Source organism: Blennius ocellaris (assembly GCF_963422515.1).
Source record: "Blennius ocellaris genome assembly, chromosome: 1".
NCBI classification, from domain to species: domain Eukaryota; kingdom Metazoa; phylum Chordata; class Actinopteri; order Blenniiformes; family Blenniidae; genus Blennius; species Blennius ocellaris.
The window spans coordinates 15119779-15130805 of NC_137650.1; the positions used below are offsets into that span (position 1 = coordinate 15119779).

At 41.1% G+C, this 11027-nt stretch overlaps 1 protein-coding gene across 1 annotated transcript; it reads right to left on the reverse strand.

The window, feature by feature from the left end:
* Nucleotides 1-5124: 5124 nt before the first annotated feature.
* On the reverse strand, nt 5125-10561 carry lins1 (lines homolog 1; the record flags this gene model as incomplete). Its single annotated transcript, XM_080520561.1, has 6 exons — nt 5125-5794; nt 7076-7268; nt 7772-8353; nt 9333-9465; nt 10162-10251; nt 10316-10561. The coding sequence occupies 6 exons, from the start codon at nt 10559-10561 to the stop codon at nt 5131-5133; spliced, it is 1908 nt and encodes a 635-aa protein (XP_080376687.1). The 3' UTR covers nt 5125-5130.
* Nucleotides 10562-11027: the final 466 nt, after the last annotated feature.

An 11027-nucleotide genomic window follows, 5' to 3' on the forward strand; every position in this document is an offset into this window, starting at 1 on the left:
AATCAAAAGTCCAACAATTCTATGTGTGATTTGTTAAATAATCATCCTCAGATGTGATTTTCTTTTATAAGTTCACAGCGCACTGGATTAAATATTGCGTATTTGTGGCTTATTTAATTGATTTTGCATGTGTTACACTAAATACGTTTTCAGTCATTGTTATTGACTCAGCCTGGTTCGTTTGGAGAAAAATGTGAAGAAATTATCAAGATGTCTCAAATAACTGGTCATTTTTGAAGACAGAACGTGGAGTTAGTTAATTGTTAAAAGAAGACATATAGTTCAAGCATGTTGCTTTGTGTCTGTTAACGACTTTCACTTTTTTTTCAACTTTAGGATTGAGCCTGTAACTTTAAAATAAGAATAAAACTCTAGTATCACCTTGAGAAAAGCTCAAAGACCTGTTTTCATGACCTCGGGTGTGAGAGAAAACAACGGTCTTTCCTGGTCTGTTGGCTGTTTGTATAGTGTTTCAAGTGACATTAAAGGAGATTTGCCTGCAGTCAAAGTACCTGTCACTCCACTTTTCTATAGCTGCTGGCTCTACAAAGGATCACCACACATCAAAGCTTTAAATCTGTCAAATTAAGTCAGAAAATACGCTCCCGGACATCAAAATCCCCTCACAATTAATCTAAAGATAAATCTTTGGATTGTGAAGCGTGGCAGACCACACAGCTCGGATCTGGATCTGTTTGTGAGAACAGAGAGTTCATTCATCCCCACCCAGCCGTGACAGAGCTGGCACCGTCTGAGAGCAAACTTCCCTAACTGCAGGATGTCCACAGGCTCTCTGCTTCAGATTAATTCACATCAGCACATAATCTGAGGCCAGAGCAGAGTGAAAAACTCTCCGAGGTGTCACTCACTTCAAGGTCAGAGTAAAACAAAAGGCTCACCTCTCCGGTGTCAGGGCTGCAAGACGGAGCAGGTCAGGGCCGTTGTTTCCACAGCGCCTCGCTGCGTGTGTTTGCTGTGGGAAATGAACATGGATGGTAAATCCTCTATGCCCTCCCTCCCTCCCCTCCCCTCCCCTCCACCGAAGCTGCCAGCCACTCTTTGTCTCACATTCTTCAGGGTTACACCCAACACCACCTGGGAGGGTTTCTCTCCCTCCTGTCCAAGAAGTGCAGGTAGGCCACTGGAGTCACACACTCACACACACACACACACATAAACACACACACACCTTTTCCTCCTCCTCTCAGGGCTGAAGGGATCTAATAACACTGTTTGCATTGTGTGCATGATAAAGAATAAAAGCAAGTTCTCCCACATAACAAATCGTCCACAGAGATAACAGAAAAACTCTGCTGACAGTTATAAACAACACACCAGTGAACACAAAATAAAATACAGGCACCAATAAGGAGGGAAATTTAAAAGGCACATTAAAATGAACAGTTTTTACTTCAACACATAAATGTAAAAGACCTACATCATAATCATCAAATAAATAGTTAAAATCTACAAATTGTTGATGGTATGTTGATGCTAGTTTAACATAACAGTTTTGTTGTGAGGCCGGAAGATTAAAGTGAGAGGTGTCAGGTCACATATTTACTGCTCCAACTGCAGTTACAGTAAATACAAGTTGAAGCTATACCATACATACACGCAATCATATATTAAACCTTGATAACTTTGGACTGAAAATTATACCCTAAAACAACTCAATAAATGGTCTGTGCCGGTGCCAAATAACAACCCCAATTAAGATATGCGCTTAATTTAAGCATTTGTTTCAAGCATTTGTAAAAAAATTAATTTGCTCATCTTTAACTGAAGTGATAACCTGCTTGGGTCAATTTGACACAGCAAATAATCCTTAACTATGTTTAAATTGGCTCAATCTCTAGGTTGTTTGTGGAGGGTGTGTGTATGTGTGTGTGTGTGTGTGTGTGTTGAAATAGCACACAGTGTGCCACCATTAACGGTCAGGCGAAATCAATAGAGCTCTTTGATGACACTCCTCATGAATAATGTGACAGTTACTGGAAAGTTACTATTCAGGCCTTATTTACACAACATTTTCAAGCGAAAACAAAAGGCTTTCATTGTGCTTTGGGTGTTTGTTGACAAAACAACGATACTCGGAGCTACTGGAAATGCAAAGTTTTGAAAACGCTCTGACTCCATCTCCATGGAAACGACAGAAAAAGTTTCCTGATATGCTGCTGGAGCGCACCACAGCCATAGTAACTAGTTCTTCTGCACATGCTCAGTAGCTGGGCAATCAGAACAATGTTTCCTCCAGTGTCATGACTCCCAGTCCATATTCTCTTGGGACTTGGTAGTTTTATAGTTGACAGTCACCTGTAATAACAATCCAACTTGGTCAGTCTGTCCATATGAATGTCCGTGTGCTCCTAATGTTAATGTTTAGAGCATTTTGTTTCTTTGTTTGCTGCATGTGTATGGTTGCATTACAAAAACAAATAGCTATAACTCATGGTCCAACACACTAACTGCATTGTTTTCAGTGTTTCTGTATACACAGATATAATTTTGAAAATGTTGCAGTGGAAACGAAACTTTTTGAAATGAAAAGGCAATAATAATGTGCGTTCTCTCTGGAAACTATGTCGAAGAAACAAGGCCAAAGAGTGAAACAATTTGAAAATATGATGTGAGGTTTGTGTTTGAATGTAGTTTTGAATATAGTTTAATTTACAAGGAGGAGCTCTAAGATCCTCTGGTCATCGCTTTTAAAAAAATGCCCAAACTGACCTAAACAAATTTTGTGGATGGAGTTATAGAAGAGCCTCTTAAATAAGACATGATTTTCTATTTCCTAATGACTTTTGCTAATCTATTAAATCATTATCATAATATCTTGCTTTATTTCTGCATTATATCAAATTCTTCACCTTATTATTTTCTTAAAAGCATTTTATTCCATCTAATTGATTGTTGAATTATATATTTTGTTTGCTTTCATTCCTTCTCTTTTGTTCTCTCTTTTAGAAAGATCCTGCAGATCAAGCTGTGTGTGTACAGGAGTAAAACTACCTTTCACTTTGCATTAAGATATATTTGCATGGTTGCTTGTATGGATGTGAAGAATTTTGCATTTTGCTTATGAACTACTTTTTTCCTCCCATCAACATGAGTGCACCATGTAAATGAAGCTGGAGGTCTTTGGTCAACAAGGACAGGAAACACATGCAGGAGAAAACAGCCTACCACGCAGAAAGATGTTTTTACACAGGGCTTTGTTTATTGACATTTTTAAATCTGGCTTCATAGCAGCACAATGTCCACCTTCATGATGTTTAAAAGTAATTAAAAGAGCAGGGTGGGTCTGGTTTACAGTCGACTGAATTCTGTCTATTTCGGCCTTTAGTTGTGCGATTGTATTCTGTATCTTGTATATTCAACAAACATCAGTTGACTGAACAAGCATGTGTTTGAACTGTGAGAGGAGAAACCCAAACTGCTCACAGGGAGAACATGCAAACTCCACACAAAAAGCCTCCAAACATGGGTTTGAACCAGAGATGATCTCATTAAAGCACCACAGTGGTTACCACGGGATGATGTGGATCAGTTGGTCAAGTGGATTGTTGATGCTTGCAAGTTCAATCCCTATCTGTCCAGATGTCAAAGTGTCCTTGAGCAAGACACTGGCTTCTCCCAGTCGATGGACTGAGCACATTACATGCTTCTCGGTGTGCTTGTGAGGAAGTCTGTCTGTCTGTCTGTCTGTCTGTCTGTCTGTCTGTCTGTCTGTCTGTCTGTCTGTCTGTCTGTCTGTCTGTCTGTCTGTCTGACCTGTTCATGTTGTGGCCTCCCTTCACACATCTGCACTCTTCTGAAGCCCACCATGAGGTTGGGCGAGATTTTAAGGACAGTCGCCTAAACAAAGAAATTAAGCACAACTCTCAAAATTCAATAAAGCAGTGCATTGCAGTGACGATAAACCTGACGGTCATTGAGGTTCTGCTGCCACCTGCTGCCTGTGCTTTAACACAAGCCATTGCTCCATACAACACATCCAATACCAGCAAAATAAATTGTCCTTAAAAATATATAGCTATTAGACAATTCTCAGTTGAGAATAGAAAAGCCACACTTGTATACTAAATCACTAAAAGAAATTTTAAAACAGGACATTTTAGTTGGGGCAAATTAAATTTTAACTTGTAGTAAAGGATATAGTGATGGAAAACATTGAGAATAGGAGTTTAATTTCAATAATAACCTTGTGTAATACTTGTGAAACACCAGTGTAGGTGTTTAATATCCTACATAACAGGGCTGCATGATATAAAACCAACATGTCATATCTAATAATGTTGAGTATTGCAATATGACTACAATTTGCGATCAATAAAAACACAAGAAATAATGTTTCGTGGATTAATTGTAATTCATAACTTGTCTTTCATTCCTCCAATTCTGTCTTTTTGAATTTAAAGTGCATGAGTGGAGACTTATATATAATATACAATCTGATGACTAATCATCAAAAGCCAGCTGGATTACTTGCAGTCAGGTTGTTTTTTCGCTGTAGATTAACTTCAAAAACTTTTCTAAAGCTACTTTGCTCATCTAAGAATTGATTTAGGTTGAAGTGCATCAGAGCAGGTTCACGAGTCCTGCATACATTACTGTTGTCAATACTGACGTAGAAGATCAGTGCAACCCAAGGCCATGTTCACACCACAACGTATAAGTAAAAATGCATCGTTATGAAGTTTTTATTTCAGAAAAGTTTTGTATTAACAATGTTTTGAAAATGTTTTTTGTAGTCCAAGCCACGAGTTGAAGCTGTTGGTTGTTTTTGTAATAAAACCACACACGCATTTGTGCAAAGAACAATACGTTATAAACATTAATAATGGTGACGGACATTCGTATGGGTTGTCTGCCCATACAAATTGCTATTACGGTGCATTTTCTCAGTTTTCCTGAAGAAGGAGTTGGAGCTTAGAGCCAAAACACTTTTCTTTTTGCAATAAAAAACTATTAAATTAGCAAAGTACCAAAGACATTATGATATAATGAAATCTGACTGTCAATTTGCAATTAATCAATCGGTAATTGACATTTTTATTGTCCAATAAAATATGGATGTATACATTTAATCTATTGACTTGGAAAAATAAATCAAAACTCTGTATCACATTACAAATGTGACTGCTGGGAAGTGTTTTCTACCTGAGTGAGGAGCTTTAGGAGTGAAGACGGGTTGTAAGGAAAGAGTTTCTTGGCGTGCAGCCGGGTCACCACCTCCCTCAGCTGGGATAGACACAGCACTGCCCTGACTGAGGTTGCGGCCCCTGAACGAGTGGCCGTGGTGTTGCTCGGTAATGAGAGAAAGATTTTCTGTCTGGGAGACGCTGGGAGTCTGTTTACATCCACATTAAACCATCTCTCACACGCGGACGGTCCTGGCTGAGCCTCTGAAACCTCCATGTCTTCTGGATCAGACTCGTCAGAAGAGTCGTAGTCGACAAGTCTTCTAACACGGGAACCGGCTTCAGCTGTGGATGGAAGTGAAGCCTTTTCACCATCGTGTGAAGCAGTAACCGGTAGCAAGGAGAGTTTACAGTGTGAATCAGAGACACCTCCACACGCTGTGATGAAGCCCGGCCAGTTGTCTCGGAGGCACTTCAGGTAGCGGACGAAGTACTCCAGGAAGCAGGTTTCAGAGGAGATGAGGAAGTCGAGGAGGATGCTGTGGTCAAAGGAGATGCTCTGCAGCAGCAAGACAAAATGGCAGTGTGGATTAAACCCGGACGAACAGGCAGTGTCCAACACGGCTGAATGATCCAATCCAGAGTTTATCCTGGAGGAAGAGAGAGAGAGAGGAAGTTCAGGGAACATTTTACTTTCCAATCTCGGTAAAAGCAGGATCGTCAAAGTGACATTGAAGAAGTTATTAGTCTGGATGATAGGAGCTTAAAAAAGCATGTGATCCCTTTGAAATGTACCGACTTTTTAGGAGCAATGTGTTGTGCCAAAAAAGGGCTTTTGACGCAAATTAAAAATGACTGTTACTTGCTTTATAACATCTAAAATGGTCACTTTTTTCACGTTATTGACCATTATCACAGTATTACCGGTAGTTGAATCTTGCACCTTCGCTAGTAGAACTAGCAATTGTTACCACACAAAAGTGGTGTTAAAGAAGATGGTTAATGAAAACCTATTATTTATAGTTACAGACACCGACTGGGAAAGAATGAGAACATGCAATGCAGAGCAACAGCAGCTCATACAAATCATGTTAAAAAATATGCTTTTTTTATTAAGAGATCATTCTTATTGAGCCAAACTCAAGTCAAGTTATGTATTGGGCCTCAATATTAGTGCACATCTTTTATGTAGCCCTTTGTGAAAATGAGTTGCCCACTCCTGTCCGAGACACTCATTGTGGTTTCCCCCCTCAAGCGCTCTGAATGTTTTATGATTGTATCCAGAAAAAAACATGAAACATTGAAGTGATTTATGTTGTTTTTAAGCGAAGCACATCCATCTTTTTAATACTTGTGACTGGGCAGCTTCCTCGGCTGAACAGCAGGAAGAGATGGAGCCACCTGGATAAAGGACCAAACGTCTTCAAAGACACATACAAACACATAAAGCCAAGTCCAGCTGACCTGAGTAAATTTGCTATGAGATACCTTCCATTTGGACCGAGCAGAAGATTCACACAAAACGTTATATAATCTAAATTCAAGTCATGAGTACAGAATACGACGTAACCGGTTATAAAAATGTCATGTTTTTGTTGGACACAATTAGTAAATACTCGCAGTGATTTGGGGAGAAAAAAACAACTGTATTTATAAATTGCTATGAAAGGATCTCATTGGAGTTAATATTTAGCAAACATGAATTATTGTGACCATCGGGTGAAAATACTGAAACTTTGGGAGGAAATAAAGTTCAGGGCTCGCTGACCCAGCTCATCACACAGGAAATATGATCACTTTTTAATGAACAATTCATGCAGACAACTGCAACCTTTTGAAGGGCTCACACACGGGAGCTTAAAGAATTGAAGAAAACTCATAAACATTACAAACCACTTTCATAAAAGGAAAGAAAAAGCCAAACCACTCACGTTTTCTCTCTGTGGTCGAGAAACATGGCCAGCAGTGCTCTGGCTGCCTCCATCATGTCGTCGTCCTGCTCGCCAAACAGCAGACTGATCCAGCAGCAGAGGTGACGGAGTCCAGCCAGCTGGACGCTGCAGCGCCTCAGGAAGTGCCACAGACGCTCCAGATACACACACGCCTCTGAGGCTCCGCCCACTGCTGCGGGGAGAAGATGCACAGAGGACATCAGCACAGCCTGCACATCTCTGTCATCCCAGAATGAACAGCGTGTGTGTGCTCATGTATGACTGGGAGCTTTTCCTGAAGGGTCATTTGAAAACTCAAACTATCCGGTAGAATATGTTTACAACTGAATAGAGAAACAAAATGAAAAAAACCCAACTATATAAATATATTTCAACATTATAATTTTATGACACTGAGACTAAATTCACTGGATTGTTTTAAATCATTAAAATGCAGCTGGATGGTCGGCACACAGTTTGTGTTCTATAATGTAACAAGCTCAAAAAATTGTTTTGTTTGGGATTTTTTTTTTTATGCTGTCCAGTTTCTTGCTTTCAACATCAATGCTTTCAACTCCTGCCATGCAACATTAATGTCTTTCATTTTGAGGGCCTCCACACTCAAGGTTAATAGCTTGACGTGCCGCCAGGGGGACGTTCATTGATCCCGTTTAAGATGTATGGTGTGCATCTCACCTGCTCCTCCAGACGTTTGGATTTGAAGCTCCACGGACTTGAGAACGATCAGACTGAGCGCTCTCAGCATTACACAGTCTGCTTTCTGAATTTCGCCGCCACCGATCTGCTTGGTGCCGCCAAAGAAAGCAGCGGACCTCACCTCGACGCTCCCCAACCAGTCCTGATCCACTGCTGTTAACACACTGTGAGCCAGCGTGTGTTCATCGGCGCTCAAGTTCACATGTTTCAGTCCAGACGATGACGTTCCACCCAGTGCCAGGTCCTCTCCAAGTTTCTGGAGCGCCGTTCGCTTCAGCAGCAGTGCCACTTTCTTCTTCACAAAGTACTCCGAGCCGTGGCTGACAGCTGCGAGGAGGGCCGGGGCGCAAGTGTGGACCAATCTCTGGCTCTGCACACACACGCCGGACACAGAAAGCACCTCCAGCAGGTCCAGGAGGAGGCAGAAAGTGGTCGCCTGCTGGCTGCTGGGGGTGAAAACCACCAGACTCTGGGCCGCATGGTTTCCTCCTTCAGGGAGGAACTTTGAACATAAAGCCAGAAGGCTGCAGTCGAACCCTGAGAGCAGATCTCCAAGGATGTCTGATAGGGGGGGAAAAGAAAATGCATGTAAAATTTCAGAAAAACAGCAAACCAAGCTGTTTGCTTTCCTTTGTTCTAACCGTGGGGGCGAGATAATTTAAAGAATCAAAAATGTTTAATTTTGTACCACTTCTTATTTAATTAACAACAATTTTACATCCAGTTTCAGGCAAACATACAGGATGAATCAAGATTATTATACAAATTGAGCTTATATTTGACCTGAATCTAATAGAGGAGTAGTTTAAAATGACGATGCAGGCCTCAGTTTGGTGGTGGAAGAGAAGCTTTCATAAAAAAAAGTGTTTTAATGAAACCTTTTATCTAAAAAAAAAACAAGTTCATTGTAAGTGTTACATAGACAAATTAAGCATAATCTGAGCTTCAGTGTAGTAATTAAAACTAGAAAATGTATTATTTTAAACAGCTCCAAATCCCACAGCTTTACAGTGAGCCTTATTGATATCTTATGATGAGAAACACACAAGGACGTCTGGTAATCATCAATGTTCATCCTGTGATGAAGCTTCATATTCCCACATTAAAAAAAAAAAAACGTGTGCAGGAGGGTTTTGAAAATTTTAAACTGGATTCATTCTTTCTGAAGAAAGTAATTTGTACAAACAGCCAGCTTAGAGGCAGATTGAAAGTTGATTTGTACCTCCTGTGGTGGGGTTTGATGTCCTATCCTGTACAATTGCTACAGAAAATGGCTAGATCTCAACATAAAGCCAATTTTAATGAAACCTTCTGGTGCAAAACACAGTGAAATGTGCAGAAAACGTCTATTGCTGCTGTATTATGCATGTTTTTACAAACTCTCCCCGACAGCCTGGCTTTGAGGTCCGTTTCAACAACGGGGAAGCCATCCTTCATGGCGGCACTATGACATCTTAGCTGAGGTCTCAGTGTTGTGTTTGCTACTCTTAAGAATTTTTTTTTTAAAGGGGTTTTCTTTACATAACGTGGTCTCACTCACCATGTCGTGCTCCTTTAATGAGTTTTTTCAGGACGTCAGTCAGCGACCACAGGCAGGCGTCTAACTCAGCAGAGGGTGGAGAGCTCTGAAATGCTTGTACACACTCCTTGTGCCACGCAGGACAAACCGTTCCCTGAGAGGCCAAAGATTATAACTTCAAATATTTACCACAAACCACCTGAATTTACAGCATTTTAATCCACAGGCTTCAGAAGGTCCTCAGTATGTCAGAGCAGGAGGCTTCAACACTCTAAACTACGATGATAATGCTCTGTCCATCTCCCAAAAATACTTGGTCGTCTATCCACAAGAATGTCTGTGTACTCCCATGGTCAATGTTTTGAGCGTATTGTTCTCTGCTGCACGTGTGTGGTGTCACTTATAACAATAGCAAAAAACAGCACCCACTAGGGGTCAATTATGAAAACTACATTGTGATCAGCATTTCTACCATTTCAGTGAAAATGGTAAATTCAAAATGTTGCCGTGTAAACACGCAACTTTTCTGAAATGAAAGGGCAAAAACGATGAGTTTTCTTGATTTTTTTTTTTAAATTTATTAATCCCTTATTAGTCTGAGGGTTTTGCTCACAGACTCACAGTGCATGTTGTTTGGACTTCTCGCTAGAAACTTTGTGTAAATGCTCATTCATTGCTTGAGTGGTATCAAGTTAAACACATTGACATTTTTAATATTTTTTTCCCCAGAGATACAGAATAGATCATACAGAAACTGGAGTACATTAAGAGAAAATCCCTCAAGCTTGCAAACGATAACTGCAACGTGCAGCCCCTAAAAGACAAACACTTTCCAGCATTGAGTACTCACAGATTCCTGCAGATGGTAGAAAACAAAGGCTGACACACTCTTTGCAGCCAGATGTGAAACAATCTGATCCTCGGACCGGAAGTGGAGGACCTGTGGAGCAGTGGGTTAGTCCTGTTCATTGAGTGGAAACAGTCGCTTTTGAGTTGTCGCTGACCAGCTGCGGCAGAAGACCCAGATCCCGCAGCTCACCGAGCACCTCCCTGGAGAACCGGGACTCCTCTGCACCGGAGACCAGCCTGTGCAGCACACTGAGGCTGAAGCAGCTCACGTCCACGCCGCCCGCGTGTATACACGCGCCGGAGAACACTGCGCGCGCCACGTCCGCGGCACTGTGCTGCGGGCACGAGCCCGACACCAAACACCTGTAAACATCTGTCAGGTGGTCCAGCGGATCCTCCATAGGGGCGTCAGGAGGATGCTTCCTGTGAGGAGCTGCCATGTGACACACACGGAAGCTGCGATTTGAATCAAGACACCGGAAGTTATCACAACGCACCCGACAGCCTTCAAAACAGTAGGTCTTGGGGAAAAATTGTGGAAATGTAGTCGTTAAAGTTTTAGAAGAAAACATATATCAACAGGATAAGTTGGAGATTTTTTTTTAATTCTCTAAACATGTGATTTTCGGAAGGCATTTCGGGAGCACAAATCTCCACCCTGTACGAATATGATCCAGATCTTGTCAAAAAGTAAATCATTTCTTCCTTCTACAATTATTTGTTAGTCTGCCAATGTTCATCAAAATATGTGCACATATTTTGTGTTATCCTTTTAATCAACCAACTAACCAACAGCCAATCAAGCAGCCAAACAAACAAACAACCCACCAAACAAGAGTCATTATAATTCAACCAACGGATCACCCA